We start from the raw sequence: 23,545 nt of genomic DNA, 5'->3' as shown, positions 1-23,545 counted from the left end.
ATAAACAGCAAGGATTGATTTACTTACAATGGGCCACGAGGAACAAGGCCAGGGCAAAGAGACCGAGCACCACTACTTTCTTGTTGGATGCCATGGCTATTTAATTTGGTGCGAGAAAAAGAGCATACACAAGTTCAATATTTATAGTGGTTGCTCTGGCCTGCGTTGTTGACTATCCAAACCCAAATAGATACACTTTCGCCCTGTTCATTTGGGCTTGTTTGGCTGATAAGCCATGACTGAAAGTACTGTTGGTTGATTTGGTGTGAGAGAAAAATACTATTTGTTGGCTGAAAAAGTACGGCTTATAAGCCAATCAAGCCCAAGCGAACAGGGCATTTATCAACTCCATTCACGATGTAAGTATTTCTAGCAGCATTCAAAATTTGCCTACAAATGTAAGCATTTCTAGCATAATCTACCCCTCTATCCCTCGTCATTAGTAATTAGTTTCCTTATTTGTGTCAATGTAATTTGCTATTTAGAAAACACTTAGTGCATGCTATTTCTATTATCTCTGTAAGGTCAGATGTTAATTGCATCTACCTATTGAAGGGCGCCACAATCATTTCTCTTTTTTCTTAATATGTTCTAAAATACTAGAAATTGTTATATTTCTTTATGGAGTAGTTTTACCATGGCTGCTTGGAATAAATGCAAGTGCATTCAACATATGGATAAAAAACACAACATATAAATGAATCTAGCTATTAAAGCAGACTAGGATTTTTCAACAAAAATCGAGACCACTTTGCACCTATGTGATATATAGTTCTTTGTCTCATCAGTTATCATGTTCATCCATTGCACAACACATCCAAACATTCGGCATAGGGTGCAAAATATCATATATTTGAACACTCGAGTACAAACCGAGTACATCAAGAATTTAAGTTCATTACATAGCTTTATTATAGTCCACTTTGACTAAATCAAACAGAAAAACAAAGCAAGCAACGCAATGAAGCAGGTAGAATCCCAATCTATGACCATGCTTGAGCGTATACAAAACTAACTAGTCCTCCCAGCCATCATTGAAGTCTTAGTCAAGCTCAATGTCTGCACGTACACCATACAAATGTGCAATCCGTGTCACCAATCATTGAGCATTGCCAAGGAAAGTTTACAATAGAATTTGATTGTGGATTCACCATATTCACAAACAAGCAACAAACAATGTAAATGGGTGTAAGTATCAGGCCATCTCCAGAAATGCTCATTTCAATTCTTTTTAACTTTTTATTTTAAAAATATCCCCACTCATTTTTAATTTTATTTTTATTTTTAACCCTTTTGATCGTGTCAACGCTTATGGCACGACAAAATCACACTGTCATGCTACATGCGCTGGTGTGGCAAGATCTGCCATGTTGGTCGACAATTTTCACGTGAACCCTTGTCACACCACTTCCGTTGGCATGACAGTATTGTTTTGTCGCGCCAACGAAAATGATGTGTCAAGACTCAACCTTAGAAAAATAACATCTTCTCGATACGACGTTGGATGAAGATGATATTTATACAAAAAGTGTAGATGATCTAGAACTTTCTAGTTTTGAGTTTTTTTATTTGAGGTCGTTAAGATGCTTAAAAGATAATATAAAGTTTCAGCAGCATATTAATCATGTACCAGGACGCCACAACAGCACAGCACCCTTTCTCCCTCGGTCCCTACAAGCTGTAGTGCATCAGCCCTGGTGAGTGCAAGAGTGTCTGTAAGCCTGTTACTCAACCGTTGTCCAGTTTAGACTTAGACTTAGAAATTGTGCATATGGGATTTGTGAAATTGATGTGTGAATGTGTTATGTGTGATTTAGCATTAAACCAAAACCTCATATGCCATTTAGAATTAAAGCAAAAGACCTCAACTAGTAATGTAATGTTCTATTACTCAAGACCTTATGTTTAAGCTATTTGCATTTTCATTTAGGAAGGTTTCAGACTTATTTTTTTATATTCTACTTGTCCATCAAACCATTTAGAATTATGCATCAAACCATTTACTAAATTTTGCATTGGATCATACCGTATTGCGTCTTAGAAATTTTTGTAGGTATACACTGGGTTCAAATCCTGGGTCCGCCACTGATAGTTCACACACAGACACTCAAACATACACAAAATTTTTATGTAACACAATTTCAAATATTTTCAAAGTTGATTTGGCTCTTATTCTTGCTATTTGAATTCTATTTGCATCTAATCAAGTGTATTTATTGTAAAATCAAAATGTTTAAATACCACGATAGGAAATATGAAGCTGCTTAGATTTGGCCGTGTCAGTCGAGACGCCGATGCACCGTGCACACCCGTGGCTGAGGTTGAGTAGCCTCTCACGAAGTGGAAACTGGAAACAGAGACATGCACATAGGGACAGACTTAATGACCAAAACCAGCAGGCTACCAACACGATCAAATTGAAACAAAAAGTGGGTAATGTTGATTTTGTTTCCTAAGAGCATAGGCCCCATGTGCATGTACCGTTAGATGCACATGAGGAGTGTGCAGCGAGAGTTAGATTTCTCACCCCTGCTGCACATGCATCTCTATATGCATCAACAATGATGCATGTGAGGGCATGTAGCCTTTAGGGGTAAATTTTTTGCGCTTATGAAGAGTGTGCCACGGTCGTCAGTGGAAGAGTTAAAGACATATATGGGGGCTTATGGCCCTGCAGCAGATGCTCATGAAAAATAATACTACAAGTTTTGTCCATCAACTCTAAATTATCTTCAGACAATTATTATTGCTTACAACAACATGACTATATGTGTTCTTCTCTTATTCAATTCCATCGATCAACTGCATATAGATATATATGTAACACTCAATTGGATACTTCCATCCTAGGCATGTCCAAGGACGCTGGCTTGTCCCCGTCGTGTGTTGGCTTGTTCCCAGCTAGTGTCTTTTTTCTCCAACATTGAAGGGTACATTTGCATATTTGTGTCCAGGAGGAGCAGTACCCACCGCCGCCAATGCCGTTTTGGATGCATGAGGCCGCACAATTCTTGTTGCTCATGCACGGGCCATGGAAAAACTTGTTCCTCATCGTGCATATGTGCACCGCCTCCGCGCCTACACATATGTTTATAGATCGCCAGGTTGTTGTTGGTTAGGCGCATATATATACACACAAAATTTAAGATAGAAGTACATAGATTAGCGGTACTCGCTCCAAGAGATGATATGGGATGATGCATGAGGCATGAGGCATGCTGCCAAGTTCCAATTTGAGGTGGTGGATTTTCTTTACTATTTTCTTGAACATTATAAATAGCAAGGGTCGTTTTACTTACAATGGGCCACGAGGAACAAGGCCAGGGCAAAGAGACCGAGCACCACTACTTTCTTGTTGGATGCCATGGCTATTTAATTTGGTGTGAGAAAAAGAGCATACACAAGTTCAATATTTATAGTGATTGCTCTGGCCTGTGTTGTTGACTGTCCACCCAATGCAAATAGATACACTTTATCAACTCCATTCACAATGTAAGCATTTCTAGCATCATTCAAAATTTGCCTACAAATGTAAGTATTTCTAGCATAATCTACCCCTCTATCCCTCGTCATTAATAATTAGTTTCCTTATTTGTGTCAATGTAATTTGGTATTTAGAAAACACTTGGTGCTTGCTATTTCTATTATCTCTGCAGGGGTAGATGTTAATTGCATCTACCTATTGATGGGCACCACAATCATTTCTCTTTTTTTTTTCTTAATCTGTTCTAAAATACTAGAAATTGTTATATTTCTTTATGGAGTAGATTTTCCATTGGCTGCTTCAAATAAATGCAAGTGCATCCAACATATGGATCAGAAACACAACATATAAATGCATCCAGCTAGTAAAGCAGACTAAGATTTTTCAACGAAAATCGAGACCACTTTGCACCTATGTGATAGTTCTAGGTCTCATCAGTTATCATGTTCATCCATTGTGCAACACATCCAAACATTCGTCATAGAGTGCAAAATATCATAGATTCAACACTCCTAGAGTACAAACCGAGTACATCAAGAATTTAAGTTCATTACATAGCTTTATTATAAGTCCACTTTGACTGAATCGAATAGAAAAACAAAGCAAGCATTGCAACGAAGCAGGCAAAATCCCAATCTATGTCCATGCTTGAGCGTAGACAAAACCAACTAGTCCTCGCAGCCATCATCGAAGTCGTAGTCAAGCTGATCAATGTCTGCACGTACACCATGCAAATGTGCAATCCGTGTCAGTCATTGAGCATTGCCCAGGAAAGTTTATAATAGAATATCATAGAGTTCTATATTTGTGATTGGTTTACACACTACCGGAATCAATAGGTAAGCAGAGGGTTTGCCGAGTGCAATCCATCGGGCACTCGGCAAACAAGCTCTTTATCGAGTGCTGCAAAAAAAACATTCAGTAAAATAATTGCACTCGGCAAACGAGGCAAAAAAACACTCGGCAAAGTTCGACACTCGACAAACTAGAAAGAAAACACTCGGCAAAACTAGGCACTCAGCAAAAAATATGTTTTCCGAGTGTAATTGTCTGGCACTCGGCAAAGAAATATGTTTGCCGAGTGTAATTATTTGGCACTCGACAAATAATTTTATTTTATTTTCTCTTCTGACCTTGAAACACGTTATGGAAAAGAAGAAAAAGAAGGAAAATAAAAAAATGGGTTTACCGAGTGACCCAATCTGGCACTCAGCAAAGATGTGGCTTTGCCGAGTGTCCTGATCCGACACTCGGCAAACTCGTAACCTTATAAACTGGCCCGGCCGCCGCCCCCTCCCCTCCCTCCCTCTCCTGGCGCCGTCGCCCCCTGCCCTCCCTCCGTCTCCCGCCGGTGCCCCCTCCCTCTCCCGCCGGCGCTGCCCCCTCCCCTCCCTCTCCTGGCGCCGCCCCCTCTCATCCCTCTCCCCGCGCCGCCCCTCCCCTCCCTCTCGAGGATCCTGTTTCTTGTGGAGGCGCATGTGGATCTCGAGGATCCGACCGTGGGCTTCTTGGACGAGGCGGCGGCGCTTGCCGTAGGCATGCTCGAGGCACTGCTGCAGCTCGGTGGTGTGTGCATGCGCCCGCTCCAGCTCTGCCAGTGCCTCCACCAGGTGCGCCCACGCCGCCGCCATCTGCAGGTTGCAGAGCAATGCCGTCCGTCGCCTTGCTCGTGCCGCCAGTGCGCGACCCGGCCCCGCCCTGCGTCCCTAACCCCTCCGCGTCGCTGCCGTCTGCAGAGAGCCACCCTCGCACGAGCTCGGCTCGGACTTCCAAGTGATGGCTGCAAGGTCGAGTGCCGTCGCCGGCCGGCCATGGCCCTGTCCCAACCCCCCATCTCCCTCCCTCTCCCTCTTTTTTTTGCACAGGTGGTGCTGGCGGCGGCGGCGGCGGGGAGCCGCGGGCGGGCAGCGATGGGTTTTATTTATATTTTTCAAAAAGTCTTTGCTGAGTGTCGGTTTTAGCACTCGGCAAAGTCTTCGCCGAGTGCCCAATAAAAAACACTCAGCAAAGAAACGTTTGCCGACTCTATGTACGCCGAGTGCCGTTTGCCAAGTGTAACACTCGGCAAAGGCTTTGCCGAGTGTTTTTAGGCTTCGCCGTATGCCGTGGACACACGGCAAACCTGGGCATTCCGGTAGTGACATCTATGCTTTCCTTGCACAATGTTTTTTTTTACGATTGGTGACTACCAGTAGCAAGTAACTAAGAAATAGACAAATAGCTAGAGAAGCATATACAGGCGAGCCGGAGTGCGCCATCCTTCTTAGTATTTCTTATCGTGCAACGGTGCAAGCCGTGTATACCTACTTGGTGATCAAGAAGAAGCTTTTTTGTTTCCGAAGTTTTTTTTTATGAAAGTGTTTTTGAAGTATTTCTTATCGTGCAATCCATATACCTTCTTCGTGATCAAGCATTGAAGGGGCATCGTAGTACATACACACGGAGCCTTGGGACATGTATGTATACTCCGTGTCCGTGGATACAAAAGTTTGAGGCTGCAAGCAGGCGACATCGGTCGATCGAGCTCGCACCGGCGGCATCGCAAATTGGCAATGGTGGAACACGGGGCGCCGCGGGGTACTAGCTCCGGCCTGTCGGCCTTGTCTCACCGTCTGATGAGGAACTTGTCCTCCGCCGCCGGACGAGAGAGCAGGTCCGCCGGCAACCTTGTCTTCTCGCCCCTGTCCATGTACTCTGCGCTTTCGCTGGCGGCCGCCGGCGCCAAGGGGCGCACTCTAAGCGAGCTCCTCGACGCCCTCAGCGCCAAATCCCGCGAGAGCCTCGCCGAGGACGTCCGCTGCATGGTGGAGCGCGCCCTCCCGCGCCCGGACGGCCCAGGCAGTGTCGCACTCGCGCACGCGTGAGGTGTGTGGCATGACGCCGCCACAGGAAGGCTCAAGCCGGCCTACCGCGACGTTGCCGCCGCGTCCTGCAACGCCGTGGCGCGCGCCGTCGACTTCCTCAACAAGGTCAGCGACTCAGCGGGCACTTGGATCGATCAGATCTACTAAGAGCAAGTCTAATAATATAGCCGGTTTGCTGGCTGTAAGGTTTTTTTTGCAGCCTTTTCTCAGCCCACTCATATAGTAGTTAGCTCTTTACAGTTAATACATGGCCCACTTGTCTCTCTCACAGACTTTCTTGGTTCTTGTGCCCAAGCCGACTGTAAGCTTACAGCCCGCTTCTCCTCTCTCTCCTCCCCTCTCTCCTCCACCTCAGTATTTAGTCGGCTTACAGCCTGCTATTATACTTACTCTAACTGTTGTTGAATGCAATTAAGTATATTAATTAATATAAATACTCTGCCTTGATGCATGGATCCTCCTGCATTCATGCAACCGGAAGAGGCAAGGAAGCGGATCAACAGTTGGGTGTCGGCGGCGACGAACAACCTCGTGGACTCTATCCTCCCTCGTGGATCGGTGACCCAAGGCACAAGCCTCGTGGTCACCACGACCATCTACTTCAAGGGCATCTGGAAGACGACGTTCGACAAGTCCCTGACCAAGAAGGGCAAGTTCCACCGCATGGACGGCATCGCCGTGGACGCCCAGTTCATGCGCAGCAAAGAGGACCAGTTCATCGCAGCGCACGACGGGTTCAAGGTGCTAGTGATACCATATGCGGAGGCGGCGGCGGGAACAGCGGCAGGAACGGCCGTCGCCCCAACGATTCCCTCGCCGCCGCCGCCGCCGCATTACTCCATGTGCGTCTTGCTGCCAGACGCACGCGACGGCCTGCCGAGCCTGGTGGACAAGATGACGTACCCAAGCTTCCTCCAGGAGCACATGCCGGAGCGCAGTGTCGAGGTCGGCGACTTCCGGGTGCCCAAGTTCAAGATCTCCTTCTACTCCGGAATGAAGCGCCAACTCCAGGACCTCGGGATCAAGGCCGTGGTTGATCCTGCCAGAGCCGACCTGTCGGACATGCTTCTGGTGCGCGATGGCGGCGGCGGCGATGGAGACTCCCGAGCGCCGCGGCTGGTTCTCGACGACGTCTTCCACAGGGCGGTGATTGAGGAAGGCACTGAGGCAGCGGCTTCCACAGCTCTCATATTCGCCGAAACTTGTGCAATGCCAGCGCCTCCGCGGCGGCCAAAGGCTGTGGACTTCGTCGCCGACCATCCGTTTGCCTTCTTCGTGGTGGAGGAAGTGTCCGGTGCAATCCTCTTCGCAGGACAAGTGCTTCGCGATACTCACCTCACGTACGAAATATACTGCTCTAACAATAGTGATCACGTACGCATGCAATTGCTGGATCGGAGTACGTGGCAGAGCAGATTAGATATATAGTCCTATCTTTTGTATTATCATTATAATTTTTATTTATCTGATCTGGGATAAACAATACAATTAGAGCATGTGTCAATTCTAGTGCTACTACTATATCTGATCTCTTGTTTACTTCCGCAAATCAAAACTCCGGCCCCTTCATACTTCCTCCAGTCATGAATTTGTGACTGTGTTACGTTCAACCAACAAAATAATGTACATTTGTGTTCTTTACAGTGCAGTGTATTGCAGTATGGTGCAATACAGGGTTCAAAATTTCGCCAAAAATTTGCGAACTTTAGTAATTCCAACGGTGGTCAAAAGAAAAATCCAAATTTTTATATTACACTAATACATGTGCTATATAACTCACATTGTTTTATGTTACATATTCCTCTATTCAATATGTGAATATTTTGTTTAGATCTATTTTTTTTAGAAAAACATACTTCACGTGTAAGTCTATAAAAAAATCAGCAAATTTTTTGTTGAATTTTATAAATTTTGGGGGTGACCGAAACTTTTTTTATATCAAAATTGAAAACCCTAGTGCAATACTTTTCGCGCAGATCACATGCAACTTTATCATACGCAATATCGTGGCCACACTAGTAATTTGATACCTTGTGAAGTACTCCCTCCGTCTCATAATAAGTGCACTTTCAGAGTTCGAAAATGTTGGGGTTACGGCGTCCGATCGTCCAAACACTCCACCCACTGTCTGCGCCACCGCTGTCACACGCCACCTGTCCTTCTACGCCACCACCGCCTGTGACGCCACCACCGCACCCTTTGTGCGCCGCCGCCCAGCTCTGCATTGCTGGTGAGTTCCGCACCATCGGCGAGCACACCGGTGACCTCCGCGCGCCGACGAGCCTCCATTCGCCGAAGCAGCAAAGAGATGTTGTGCTGAAAACGTATGTTGCAAACATATGTTTCAAATGTTTCAGGTGTTTCAGAGGTATGTTAATTGCAAGTGTTTTATATCGATATTGCAGAAGTAGATCGGGATGTTGCACATGTTGCGATGGATATAAACATATGTTTCAAGTGTATTTTTCAAATGTTTCATATGTATCACACGTATGTTGCAAGTGTTTTATCTGGATGTTGCAAAAGTAGATCTGGATGTTGCATATACATGCATGTTGCAAGAGTATGTTTCGTTTTAGGTGTTTCATACATATGTTGTCAGTGTTTTTATTTGGATGTTGCATATGTTTGCAATGATTTTTTAAGTGTTTTCCAGGTGTTTTGCAAGTGTTTCAGACATTTGTTGCAAGTGTTGCAACTGTTTCAAACATATGTTGCAATGTTTCATTTAGATGTTGCAAAAGTAGATCTAGGGCCTCTTTGGCACGGCTTATGCCGGCTTCGGCTTCATCTATTTTGCGCAAATCGATGCACTATAGTGTGAAGCCGTTTTGTAAGCCGGGGTTAAAATAAACTAGAAGCCGAAAAAAGCCAGTTTTTCTGGCTTCACCGGCTTTGGCTTCACCGGTGAAGCCGTTTTGGATGAGCCGTGCCAAAGAGGACTCTAGTGTTGTTGGAACGGAGTACACAATTACTGGAACGGAGTACGTGGCAGAGCAGATATATAGTCCTATCTTTTGTATTATTATTATTGTTATTGTTATTTATCTGATCTGGGGTAAAAATACAATTAGAGCATGCATGTGTCTATTCTTTTAGTGCTGCTATCTGATCTCTTGTTTACTTCAGTAAATTAAAACTCCAGCCCTTCCTCCACGTATTCATGAATTTGCGTTTACGTTCAATCAACAAAATAATGTACATTTGTGTTCTTTACGGTGCAGTGTATTGCGGTACGGTGCAATAGGGTTCAAAATTTCATGAATTTTGGTAATTTCAACGGTGGTCAAAACAAAAATCCGAAATTTTATATTACACACTAATACATGTGCTATATAACTCACATTGTTTATGTTACATATTTCTCTACTCAATAGATGTGAATATTTCGTTTAGATCTATTTTTGGAAGGAAACCATACTCCATGTGTAAGTATAAAAATTTCAGCAAAGTTTAGGTCGAATTTCACGAATTTCGAGGGTGACTGAAACTTTTTTATATCAAAATTGAAAACCCTAGTGCAATACTTTTTGCACAGATCACATGCAGCTTTATCGTATGCAGTCATGGCTACACTAGTAATTTGATACATACTCCCTCTGTTCAATAATAAGTGCAATTGAGTTCAAAATTTATTCCAAAATAAATACACCTTTAGGTACGAGATAACCTAACTCTAGTTGTTTTTTTCTACTTTCTCTTTTCTCGAAGTGCAATGATTAAATCTTAGGAGTATATATGTAATTTTTCATTAACATTGATTTCTTCACCAAAACGCTAACATTGATCTCCTCACCAAAACGCTAGAAATGCACTTGTTTTGGAACAGAAGGAGTAAAGTCGATCGTAATGCATGAGATTGTATAGCTAATCATTCGTTCGCACTCTATATTGTGCATTTATTTATTGTTGGTCTTGGTGTCTGCCTAAAGCAACTTGGAATGCCCGCGAGAAAGCATTACCTTTACATTAGAGTGAACTCAAGAAAGCATTACCCTTGGAGCGTCCGTCCGGTCAGACGCGTGCCTTCGCTGGGCCTATGGACCAGGTTTGACCGGCCCAATACATGGCTTCACGTCGTCCATATATTGTACCCACCATAAATATTTGATACTCCACGATGCCTCCCAAAATAAATATCTCCCACTCCGCAAGCCGCACACACGTTTTGCTTCTCACAAATCCAGTCCACTCCCACTCTCCCACAGTCCGCAGTCAAAGCACCGTCCGCCGATGGCGTCTCCACCCACTCGGTCGAGGTCCAGACATCCGGCGATTCGCCTCGACCCACATCCGCTCTCCTCCCCTTCTTCATGGCCGCACCCCAGCCCTCATTTTCCCCCGCCTCCTGTCCTCCTCACCATGGCCCTCGCCGTCACCACGGCCTTCGTCCTGTTCCGCTCGTCACTCACAGTCGTGACCGCGGCGTCTGCTACCACGCGGCCGCTCTCTAAGCTCCCCCAAGCCCATGGTGTTGCGCATATCCTCGAAGGGCTTCCGCTACGGGTACCAGTACAAGGTCGCTCTCCCGGCTCGCACATCCGTCGCCTCATCGCCGGTGTCGGCACCAGCATCCTCATCGTCACCTCCTCCGGTGACGAGAAACGGCAAGGGCGTCGTGGTCGTGCCGTACTTCGCGACCACCTCGAGGCTTGCCAGACATGGTGGCCGTGGTCCACTAGAGTGTCGCGCTTGACATGTTGCAAGCGTATGTTTCAAGTGTTTCAGGTGTTTCATATGCATGTTGCAAGTGTTTCATGTGGATGTTGTAAAAGTAGATCGGGATGTTACATATGTTGCAATGGCTATATACGTATGTTGCAAGCGTTTGTTCCAAATGTTTCGGCTGTTTCAGACTTTTGTAGCACATGTTTTATCTGGGTGTTGCATATGTTTCACACTTATGTTGTAAGTGTTTCATCCGGATGTTGCATATATTTCACACATATGTTGCAAGTGTTTTATTTAGATGTTGCATACGTTTTGCAAAGGCTACACACGTGTTTCAGATGTATGTTGCAAGTGTTTCAACTATTTTCGGACGTATGTTGCAAATGTTTCCTCTAGATGTTGCAAAAGTAGATCTGTTGTTGCACATGTTGCAGCGGACCCCATCTGCAGCAGCTGTTGGGCCCACCTGCATGCGCATGGGTGTGGAGGAGGCACGAGCGGTAGACGCGGGAAACCGTGCGAGCGCAGATCGAGACGAAGCGGCACAGGACACAGAGCGGGTGCGGGACATAGAGCGGCGCAGGACACAGAGTGACGCGGGCCCCCACATAAAGCAGGCGCGGCGTCCGGACGCTAGCCGCCATCCGAATGTCCGAGCGCTAGCCTTTACATTAGAGTGGACTCAATCTAATGTATGTATTATGGTCAAGTTATAATGCGCAGTCCTATTTCATTGTTCATGACCCAACAACTGGTATAAGAGCATCTCTAGCCGTTCCCGATAATCCTCCTCATCCCATAAACATGTCATATTGGGGGAGTCGGTGTAGTTTCATTGCTCTAGCAGCTCCCCTTTAACGCCTCTTTTTTTTTTTTACAAAAAAAACATCTCATCTCCCCTCAAATAGAGGGAGACTTATCTCCCCCAATAGAGTGGAACCCACCCCAACTGCCAATAGCCGGCACCCGCCGCACCGGTGCCTCCCTATCGCGCACGTCCGTCGCCGGAGACCTCGTCGCCGTCGTGAGGGGAGAAGATGACGCGCCGATGAAGATCTCGTCACTAGGCGTTGCAGCCTGGCCTGGACGTCGCGGCGGTGGCCGCGGCCGGGGCTGGGCACGACGGTGGCCGCGGACAGGGCCAGGCGTCGCGGTGGCCGCGATCGAGGCTGGCCGCGGCGGGCGCCGTAGTCGAAGCTGGGCGCGACGGTGGCCACGGCCAAGGCCAGGCGTCGCGGCTGGCGTCGTAGTCGGAGCTGGGCGCGACGGTGGCCGCGGCCATGGCCAGGCGTCGCGGCGGGCGCCGTAGCTAGATCTGGGCGCGGTGCTGTCGACGGCCAGAGCTAGGCGTCGCGGTAGCCGGGGTCGGGGTAGGCGCAGCGGGGGCCGCGGCCGGAGTTGGGTTCAACGCTGTCCGGCTTCATGGGCACGGGCGCCGGGGCCTGGGCTTCCCCGCGCCGCAGGGGCCGGAGAACGCCGCCATGAGCTTGTGCGGCGGGAGGCCGTGCGGCGTCGTCGCTGGGACGCCCTTGCGGACGACCGGCGGGGAGGACTGCTGCACGGGGAAGCAGAACGGGTTTAGCTTCGTGGCGGCGGTCATGGTGGCTGCGGGTGTGCGGTTGAGCGCGACGGAGGAGAAGATGCGACGGAGAAAACGGAAAGAAAAAATAATAAATCCTGATCTGACATGTGGGTCCCATATATTTGGGAGGATTATTGGTCATTTGCTAAAGCATCCCCCTCAATGATCTGAAAAAACAGTATTAGTGGCCACCAATACTACTTATTGGGGTGACATATTGATAAGCTGCTAGAGGCTCTAAGTCCACATGGGCCCAAATCCAGAGCTGAATGTCCACCTATATATTATTTTTATATATCAAACAGCGAACCACTATACAGTATACACAATTTCAGAGCACGAGTACATGACGGATTGAGTTCTTGCAGGTATCAAACTATCAACTACATAAACTGCTATGGTATCACCATCCTTGCAAGCAGTTGTTTTCTGCAACTGTTGTTTAGACGAGCTGGACCACTGCAGCAATTCGCAGGGCACCACCCTGGAGAAGATCTGCAAGCTCATCAAACAGTATAGCAGTGCGCCAACCCCAGCCCTTCGGGGCTTTTGGTAGCAGCGTCCCAGCCTGCTTCAGGCTTCCAAATATCATGACCTCTCTCTTCGATGGACAGATGAGCTAAGAGCAGCAAGCAAATTGGCAAATCAGGCCACACACAGTACCCTCAGTGAAACGATTAGTAGATGAAAAACAGATAGTACCTGATACCGAGCAGTCACCTTTTCCCGGGGGTCGACATACAAATTAGCCTGAGGAATACAAGTTTTATTATCACTTGAGTTGAACATAATGTTCTGACAAGTGACAAGTGAATTCAGCAGATCACTCACCTTCCTCAAGGGATCTAACAACTCAACCTTGCGTCGGTGGAGAAAAAGTCCTGCATTGCCAGTTAAATTGGTACATGGCATATCATTATATTAGGATAGTCATCACAGCAAGAGGGAAGCATATGAGAACATGGCAAAGAAGAAAAGAATACCAAGGGTGCGTCGCCCATGAGGATCCTCATCGTTGAATGCCTGGACACTCACCTTGACATGTGTATACCAATTACTTTACTGGATTTTGACCATTATAAGGATGGATACATGTAGGACAACAATACTAACCTTCCATAGAGAGCCTGCATAAAACACTTCAGTCGAATGTTTCACCTGACCATCAGCAAGCCTGTGCACATCCTCGAACTCAACCCTGTGAGCAAAAATAAGCTGGTCAAGCCATGTCAGAAACAAGGAACCAATGTGCACAACCAATTCTAAATCATTACTACCTACATATGACAGATCAAACAGCAGAACATGTCTTGGTTAGCTAGCCTCATATTTTTGTGAGAAATTTTATTTTATTTTTCTTATTTCTGCCATGGCAGGTTATCAACAAGACAACAGCCCCAATTGGTATTCTAGAAGTAAACTGTCCTCAAACTTTCAAATGATTCGTGAGATAACTGGGACATTCTAGGAAATGGAAGAAATAACAAGTCAGATTTTCCCCGGACACCGTCCAATGTAGTTAATCATTGATGACAGAATCGCAGAAACAGAAAAATAAGTAATCGTACCCAAAGCGGAAAGGAGGAAAATGGCTAAGAGGTGTTTTCATGTCTAATGATATAGTTGCATCCTCTGCAGTTTCCCAATCTGGTCCAAGTTCATGCTCCTTTGACTCCTGCATCTGGACAGAAGAACCACCTGGAGTGGAAACAGATGCAACACTGCAATATCTTCTCTGCATCCCTGTCTCAAATAGGCTCTCAGCCTGCAGGTGAGCAGCATTGTTTTCTTGGCTAAGGTTAACCAATGCAGTCAGACCATCTGCTGAAATATCTCCATTGCGGTCAATTCTAGGTTCTGATTCATCATTGGCAAATTGCTGGCCATTTCTTGAACCGAGCCCATAAGGGACACGGGAGAAGACATAACGTGTAGGAGCCCAAGCTGCACCAGGCACATTTGAGTTCCCTCTCCCAATACCAGCAAGTCCATCGACTGCTCCTCTTACGTTAACACGGACAGGCCCAAGTACACCATTCCCATCGCCCTGGGCATCCGCAAGGTAGACATTACCTATGCTGCTGGAAGCACTGCTCCGGTCATGCTCCTGCCTGTAGTGTGTATGCGAGCTCACATATGCTTGCTTGCAAGCACAAGAATTATTCGTAAGGCAACAGTTCCTGCAAGTATCAGCAACTATCGTTTGCACCCTGTGACACAGAAGCATCTACAATAACAAAGTATCAAGGTTTTATATACAGTCTTAAAAGGAACAGAGTACCACAAGGCAGGGAGTAGATTAAATACCTGTAGCCATAGACCATCATTGACAGCTTTGCAAGGGAATCCAAATTCTTCGAGTTGCTTTCGAACACTTAGCAATGCATCAAAGGACATATTGCAGTAGAGAAGAGAACCCCTCTCAAATATATTCATAAAAGCATTATATTCATCAGTAGATAGACAAGAGCTTCCTCTAATGCATCTAACTTGCCGCCGTCCAACGACCCTACCACCCCAAAGTTGTGCATTGGGCCTTCCCCACTCAGTAGGAACAACACCACTACTGGAAGTTCTTGAGAAATAATTATTTGCAGTTTGCTCACTAGAAAGCCAGTTATTCTCATTAAATTGATATGAAGTGCTTTCTCCTGATGGTCCTCCGGTAGAACAATCATTCTCCATTCTCTTGGGAGCTTCACTGTTCTAAATTTCAGAAAAACAGTACAGTCTTAATGTAGTTGTCATGCTTCATGTTAAAAATAGTTATTTCATAAGACAAAGAAATATATAGCATATTGAACAAAAGTAGAGATTGAGCATCATTTCAGCTGTGCAGATACAATATTCCATCAAATTACCATATCTGAAATAGCAATAATGTTATGGGGAATTTCATTCCCCAAGTTATCATGCAACTTTAAGTTCTGCAATTCAGAGTCCATTAGCAGTTCCTCCCCAGATCCATTCATTGGAGTCTTCCCCTTCCTCATGGATCGATCAGCACTTGTTAAGTTTGATTCATTCCCACTAACTTGTATCTCACACATAGCAACCTTTGCAAGTAGAGTAAACACTGCTAGTTCAAACCTTCAAGTACCAAGATAAGATGTTGTCACAAAAGGGCTTGTAGTATCATTGAGCAGACAAATAAACACAAAGTGACATAACTAACCTTTTCTCCTCGTTAGGTACCCACAATTCGTCAGATGTAAGGAGAGCATGCAAAGTTTGTGAAGAAAGCTTTGGTAGCACCTTTCAAGAACAAAATAAAAAATAATAATAACCAAAAGCCCCAGCATGTTCACATATAACATAGAATGTATATTAAACAACAAATCCCAGCTAAGAACAACCTCACGTGTAAGTACTTATGTTGATGAAAAGAAAAAAACTAAACATATTCATGTAACTAAACATAGAATAGTTTCTCAACATTTTTCGTACACCTAACAGCCATACTACCCCCATTCACAATAATAGTCACCATGCACTTGATTTAATAAATACTGAAACAAATAGTCAATTAATTCATGCAGAGAAAGATATTGCTGAAATTAAGGCATGGATGACAAGGTCTATCGATAAATGAGCTCTATCAATATCTAATATTCAATACAAAAGGCAACCTTTCAATTCATATGCAATCATAAATAAGCGATGTAAAATTACTTGAGTGAGCATACTTAAAGTGGTGGTAACAAATCAATAAAAATATCTCAGAAAAGATTGCAGGGCATTTCAACCAACACAACTACACCATTTAATCAGATAAAGTCCTATAAATCATATGTACCTCTCGTAATTCCAGTGTGGCACTTTGACAAAGATAACCCCAGCAAGCATTTCTAACACGCTCTCCATGGCTCCCATAATCTTGACTCTCAGCAAACAACTATTAGTAATGACAAAAAACTAAGACCATGAATGATCAAGGAGAAGAAAGTGAACATTTTAGTGCTCAAGAAATCTGATCTGACCCAACAATAATCTATATAATAGTGATGAACCTACCTGATATTGTAAAAAGTTTGATGTCCAAAGCTCAGAAATAATAAAATCTGTACATATTGTACATAAGTCCTACAGTTGACCACATCATAGGTGAGACAAAATAACACAGCACAATGAAACACAAAGGAAAATTATAAAATAAATGAGTTAGACCTGAAGATCCAGAAATGATGCAGCTGCAAGCACCCGGAATGCATTGTTATCATTAAGCTTGGGGGGTTGCCCATAAAGATATGCGAGTGCAATTGCAATTGCCTCTGAATCAACATTGGCATCATCTATGTGCAAAACCACTGTGGGTGCTCCCGCCTCTCTCCAAGGACCATGTAGCATATTCCTTCCAGTCAATATCAAACAGAAGTTGTTAAGAATTTTACTTATTTTAAATTACATGAACATTCTATGTGCTAGTAGGGAAATAATGTAAGAAAACAGCAAAAGGTAAAAGTTTGGCTGCAGAAAGAGAGTGACTTCTGTGCTGACAGACAAACACACAGAGTATGGCTATAGGCAATGAAACTTAATCAATGTTGCATAGTTCTATCATAATTCTATATAAGTTTATATATTTTGTTTTGCTAAGTGATAAGCAAGCAATGCATATCCATGGTAACTACAACCTACAAGAGCAGAGCACCAAAGTCCCATTCAAGTACCAAGCAAAGATGCAGGGGCCATAACCATTATGATTTCATCTTTCATGTGCCACGCTATTGGTTGATGGCTATACGCCTATACCTCCATCCATAGTTCTGACCTTGGAATCTCAACAGAAAAACTATCTAGCAAGTAGTTCCTGACTTTTATTAAATCAATTTTAGCTTCAGTCATGATTCGTCGCATAGATGGAAATCTGAAAGTCATAGAGCAAACTAAACATTGAAGGATGCACTATGATATACAGAGTAAATGAGGATCTAACATATTCTGTATAAGAGTGTAAGATTTTAATTGGCATGCTATTTGCTGGCTGTAATTTTTTTTCTGAAAAAAAAATCCTAATCACTTGATAAGGTCATATTCTTAGGAGGACCGCACGTAGTGCGGTTGGCAACGACGCCAGGTGCGCGTCCACGCCCGCCTGCGTTCGAGTCTCAGCTCACGCAGGTGCTCACCGGGACTTTGTTCCCATTTTTCAACAGTCTCCGTTTGGATTGGTGCCTCTCACGTGTGATGCTACAATGGGATTGTGACGTACCCGTCGCCTACGAAATCAAGGGATTTCGGTAATCTCAACAAGGACGCGGTCTTCAGATCTGAGTGTAGTTGTCGGTTTGTTTGTACACGGGTGGTGTGAGTTGTGTGCGTGTGTTGTGTAAGCGTGCGTGTGTACGAACAGATTCTACAATTGTACCTAGATAAGAGGCAATAAAAAAAAAGGTCATATTCTTAGATTAAACATTTTAATAGGGATCAAAGCACATGGAAATTTCACAGGAAATGGATGGAGACATCCCAACCAAGACAAAAATGTCCACATAGAAATCCAATTAAGTACTCCGAGCAGTTGCAGACAATCAGATCGCAACAGGGACTTCAATCCCCAAGTAATCGAAGGCGGCAGGAGCGCCAATGATCAGCATTCTAGAACCTACCTGAAGTAGGCGCTGCGGGAGAGGATGAGGCGATGGAGGCGGTAGGTGGCGCCCATGGCCTCCACGACGAGGTCGGAGAAGGCCCCGGAGCCGAACCCCTCCGCCTGGACGTGGTCACAGAGCGCGGCGAGGTTGCAGTCCACCGGCCGGAGCTCCGCCGCCACGTCGTACGGCCGTGGACCCAGCGCGGCGGTGGGCAGGGGAGCCGCCGGCGCGGCCCCCTCCACAGCTGCCGGTGGGTGCGGCTGCGGCGGGGCGGCCATCGGGCCTGGGTGGGGCTAGGGTTTTAGCGGAGGCGCGCGACACGCCGCGTGTCGGTGGGATGGGGAGTGATGAGGCAGGGCAGGGTCGGGGAGAGGCCAGCGAGTCGGGAGGTAGAAGAAAGGCGAAAAGCGATCGCTCAGGCTCGGGAAATGTACTGCGTTCTACGGTAGTACGGTTGGCCAATTTTCTTGGAGTGCCGAACAAGCGACATCTTCTCCTTCTTATGGTTAAAAAAAATGAAAATATCTTTTATATAATTAAAAAAACATTTATAAATTCCAATACTCATTGCTCCTCCGGTCAAAATGGATCCAGTTTGGATTGTGTGCAAGTCAACCATCTTAGACTTTGCTAAGAGATTATAGTGTGAATTTTGAATATTTAAAAATGTATGAGTAGATTTATCTTAAACATAGTTCCATAATAGTGTTCCTTCGGCTATACTTTATAAAATACAATAAAAAACCATTAACCGAAGTTTTTAAGGTGTCAATGTCTAAATCAACGGAGGCACTGACCCCCGGATATCCGGCCCCAGTAGTGCATCCGGACGCAGCTTCCACACCCACTTCCGACGCAAGCAACTCCCTTCGTCCGCGCCAAATCCCGCTCCGGAGACCGCGTTCGTCCGTCTAGAGCTCCGCGCTTGCACCCGATGCCAGCACGCATCGCATCCCGCGCCCACTCGTGTCACGCGCCAGCACCTGGAACCGCGCCCCCGTGCCCGCATACAAAACACAACGGTGCCTCCCGCATCAGCACTAGGCGGCTGCGGCAGGCTGCTGTCCACCAGCCACCAACGTGCATTGCAACATGTGCAACACCCGATCTACTTTGAAACATAAAGATGAAACACTTGTAACATACAACTAAAACAGATAAAACATTTAAAACATGCATGCATAGCCATAGCAACATATGCAACATCTAGATCCACTTTTGCAACATAAGTCCGAAACATCTAAAACACATGAAAACGTGCACTTGAAACATGCGTGTATAGCCATAGCAACATATGCAACATCCAGATGAAGACATTTGAAACATATGTCTAAAACACTTTGAACATAGGCTTGAAACATGTGTATTACTGTCAGACTATAACTGTCGGTTCATGTCTTTAACCGGCAGAGATAGTTTATCGCTATCGCTGAAGCCACAAACCGTCAATGGTAGCTTGTTTTGCACAAAAAAAATATCTTTTTGTAGGAGGTGGTCGGATTAAGATAAACTTTATATCAAAGTTGTAGAGTTCAAAGAGATCTAAAACTATGCAACTATCAATTTTTTAATTTGAGATGATTTACATGTCCAAATATTCAATACAAGTTGTTGGATCGGATTTAAGATGGTTAACAATGTCGAATAAAGATAAAGTGAACATCAAAGTTGTAGTACTTGACGAGATTTATAACTTTGCAACTAATATTTTTTCATTTAAGATTATTAGAGTGTCAATATATAATATAAGTTCAAAATTATCACACAATAAAAGAGCGAGTTTTTTGAAGGGGCTCTCCCTTTATAATAACCGTTCGATCTATATGTAACAACCCAAAAATCCATATACTAAAAATACCAACTACAAAATTTTTCTTAGAACTCCCATGTGATGATGAGTGTCATGTATAGAAACCCAACCTAAGAGATGCATTAGGTCTAACCCCAACCCAAGTCAACACATAAGCATGGCATGTCATTAGTTAATTGTGTTTATTTAAATTCTAACAAATAAAGTATTGCATACATTGTTAATTCAAAATGTGATTTGGATTTCCATTTGAGTTATGATATGCTTAACAACTCCAATAAAGTAATAAACCATAAAATAATTAATACTCAAACCAAAGAATAAAGGTTTAAAGAGAAAAACTAATTCTATTTTTGTATAACAAAAACCACACCTATTTTTGTTATACAAAATAGCTAAATAAATTCCTAATATATATATATATATATAAATGATATGGGCATCAAATCTAAAAGGTACACCAATTTGGAATTCAAACAAAGGAGAAGAAAAGAAAAACAAAAGGAAGAAAAAAGAGTGGAGCCAGCCTCGCAGCCCAAGTGACCGGTCGGCCCAGCCTGCTTCTTTTCCCCAGCCAGCCCAACCCGCTCACCCGGCTTTGCTGGCCCACACAGCCGCAAGCAGGCCTGGCCTGACCGCGCCAGCACGCCAACTCGCGCAGCCAGCCCAGCTTGTGGCCCAGCGCGACGCCCACGCCCGCGCGCCTCCCCACCTTCGCTTGCAGCTGCTGCCACACGGGCCCCGCACGTCAGCCACACGACAGCCACAGTGTCGTCTTCCCCCCCCCCCCCCCCCGACCGCTCACGCCGATTCCCTTCTCCGACCGAGCCCCGACAGCACTGGTAGGGGCGGACCAGGGGGTCACGCCCAGGGCATGGCCCTGTCTCCTTGGCGCCGCGCCCACGAACCACTCGCGGCCGTTGGATGCAAGCTCATGCCCCGATCACCCTTGATCCCCATCCACCGATCACCAGCCGTCCGCCATTGGAGCTTGGAGCTCCGGCTATAAAAGCCCTAGCTCCGGTTGCCCAAGCGCATTCCCGTGCCCGCCGCCACCTTGCGGCCACCCCCTGCACACCCGAGCCAAGAGAGAGAGCCAAGAGAGGAAGAAGGAAGGGAGAGGAAGAAAGAAGAGGGAGGCGCCGACGAAGCACCTCTGAAGCCGCCGGAGCAAGGACAACGCCATGACGCTGCACGGCACTGCACGGCTTCCGGAGCTACACGGCCTCGAACCGCCACTGCATCACCACCCTATCGCCTTTGACACCAACGGTGAGCCCCCTCCCGATCTCTCCCTGCTCGCCGCCGGACTTCACCGTGTCGGCCATGGCGCTCCACACCGGGAGCGCGTAGGCCAGGGCCGTCTCCAGCCTCTGGGAACACACGCACCCACGCGCACACCCGCGACCACGCCGTGACCACCCCACCAGAGCCCCATAGTGCACCCGCGCGCCTCGCCGTCGTCACCATGTCGCCGTGGCCGTCGGGGAGCCCTTATCGGCCACCTGGAAACCTGAAGCCTCGCCTTGAGCCCTGGACGCCCTCGCCGCGTCCCCATGGATCCGTAGAAGCTTACACGCCCCACCAGGACGCTTCTCCAAGGCCGTAGCCACCTCACTGCCGCCGCCGTTGTTCCTAGAAGACCGCCGTCGTGGCCGGCACACCACGGGACCCCGCACGCCGTGTTAACCCCACCAGCGAAGACGTCGAGGCTTGGCGGAGCTTCCACCCGCATCAATTGCGCACCAGCGCCGCTGTCGAGGCTCACCAGCGAGCTCGCCGCCAGCAAGAGCACAGCCGCGGGAGAACAGGGGAAAACCCCCCTCGCTGGCCACCCGCGCATGCACCCGGTGCACATGGACCGCGCTCGAGAGAAGAAGGGTGGACTCGATCCACCGTAGACCTATCTGTGGTCCATGGACCAGCGCCTCTTGGTCCACCGTGAGCCACGCTCATGCCCACAGCCAAAGACCACAGCCCAGTGGGGGCCCAAGGTTGTGACATGGCTGCGTCACAGCCTACCACGTGTTTGGGTCAGCCCGGCCCAGATCGGCCCAACCCAAGCCCACCAAAGCCCGTCTGAGACCCAACCCATGTTGATCGTTGACCTGGCCCCACATGTCAGTGGCACGGACACTCTAGACCCACATGTCAGACGCTGACGTCACACGGGACCCACATGTCAGAAGCCAACAGCCAGGGTGGCGTCATGCTGACATCATGATGACATCGTCTGCTGACGTCAGCAGCCCTGGCCCCACACGTTAGTGACCCTGACCGTTGACCATAGACCGTTGACTCACCGTTGACTAACGTTGACTTTGATCGGACCCACATGTCAGTGACCCAAGAGCCCCTGGACCCACCTGTCGGAACTGATGACGTTGATGACGTCATGCTGACGTCAGCTGGACCCCACCTGTTAGATCGAAACCGAGACGCTGATGTCAGCATGCCACGTGGACCAGTCACAGCGTGACACGTGTCAGCCCAGAATTAATTCGGCCTTTTTCTATTTTTAGAAATGATTTAAACTTCGGAAATTCATAACTAATTCATATGACCTCAGAAAAATATGAAACCAGGACCAAAATTCATCTAAAATTGAGCTCTACGCAATGAACCCATGTTTGAGTGCATTTGGATCTTTTGAATTTTCATTGCTTCCTTATGCTATTCTATAGACGTCGCTAACGCGACTATAATGCGATCGATGCAGACTCGGAGGAGAACCAAACGGACGAGGATCGTGAGTACCATGAGGAGTATGGAGACGACTACACTGAAGGTGCCACATCCCACCCAATCTCGTAGCACCTATTATGCATGGCGAATATAGAACTGCTATTGCTTTACTTTATAGTTTTAATCATACTATGATAGGACTTGCATGGTAGTATGCTTTCTTGATAGCCTTTACCTTGACGCAACCTTACCCCTGCTTACCCTGCTATTAGGCTAGACACACGCTTGCTGCTATATTGCTTATTACTTCTACTACGCTTGTACTACATTGATGCGTGGTGGAAACTGGTGTTAACTGGACAATGGGGAGAGTGCTACGTGTGTGACTTGGGTGCGTGGAGGGTAAGGGTTGTGTCGACCAAGTTAGAGTATACGACGAGCCTGGGGCAAGTCTTGCCATGTGGTGCTACCTGGGCACCCCTGGAATGGATACCTATGGTGGGTAATGGTATATGAGGTGGCCCTGGGTGTGAACCTGTGATGGGAGGAGCCCGGGGTGGAGGTGCTATGGTGGCACGGTAGATGAAAACCCTGATGAAGACATTCTAGCTTGGTCAACCCTAAGGACTTACTAGTACTCAGATTCACCGGGAAGTCTTACGTACCACTCGCCCTATATGGTGCGGGACGGTCGGACTACTTGGTAGGATATTACCACTACTGCTAGGTTGATAGCGGACAGTGCGAGGGAGGTATGAGGCGTGGAGGATCCCCCACACCCTTCCGAGACTTCATGGAGACCTTATGGACCCAGCTCATGACTCACAGTTTTAGCCACCCTAGATTGGACTTGGG

General features: G+C 46.5%; 1 protein-coding gene and 1 pseudogene across 2 annotated transcripts; one reads left to right on the top strand and one right to left on the bottom strand.

The window, feature by feature from the left end:
* The first annotated feature begins 6,036 nt into the window (after positions 1–6,036).
* On the top strand, positions 6,037–8,759 carry LOC136461313 (putative serpin-Z6C; annotated as a pseudogene).
* A 3,122-nt stretch (positions 8,760–11,881) lies between these two features.
* Positions 11,882–18,633, bottom strand: LOC136459793 (uncharacterized). 2 transcript variants are annotated; one of them, XM_066459634.1, is made up of 13 exons: positions 18,211–18,633; positions 16,769–16,952; positions 16,616–16,684; positions 16,398–16,496; positions 15,777–15,856; positions 15,463–15,691; positions 14,909–15,307; positions 14,170–14,828; positions 13,715–13,799; positions 13,585–13,624; positions 13,433–13,482; positions 13,304–13,351; positions 11,882–13,220 (listed from the first exon to the last, which is right to left on the bottom strand). In XM_066459634.1, exons 1-13 carry the CDS (start codon positions 18,471–18,473, stop codon positions 13,044–13,046), a joined length of 2,382 nt encoding a protein of 793 aa, XP_066315731.1. In that variant the 5' UTR covers positions 18,474–18,633; the 3' UTR covers positions 11,882–13,043. The 2 variants fall into 2 exon arrangements, with proteins under 2 accessions (XP_066315731.1, XP_066315730.1); XM_066459633.1 differs by having other exon boundaries at positions 11,883–13,220; positions 13,585–13,636; positions 18,211–18,632.
* Positions 18,634–23,545: the final 4,912 nt, after the last annotated feature.

This window comes from Miscanthus floridulus, chromosome 6 (assembly GCF_019320115.1).
Source record: "Miscanthus floridulus cultivar M001 chromosome 6, ASM1932011v1, whole genome shotgun sequence".
Taxonomy (NCBI): domain Eukaryota; kingdom Viridiplantae; phylum Streptophyta; class Magnoliopsida; order Poales; family Poaceae; genus Miscanthus; species Miscanthus floridulus.
This window is presented reverse-complemented; position numbering and strand designations above follow the sequence as displayed.

Coding starts and splice junctions, on each gene's coding strand:
- LOC136459793 (XM_066459633.1), bottom strand. CDS start 18,473: ATGGCCGCCCCGCCGCAGCCGCACCCACCGGCAGCTGTGGAGGGGGCC. Junction 15,857..16,397: donor CCACACTGGAATTACGAGAG/GTACATATGATT, acceptor TGTTCTTGAAAG/GTGCTACCAAAGCTTTCTTC. Junction 13,221..13,303: donor AGGTGACTGCTCGGTATCAG/GTACTATCTGTT, acceptor TGCTGCTCTTAG/CTCATCTGTCCATCGAAGAG.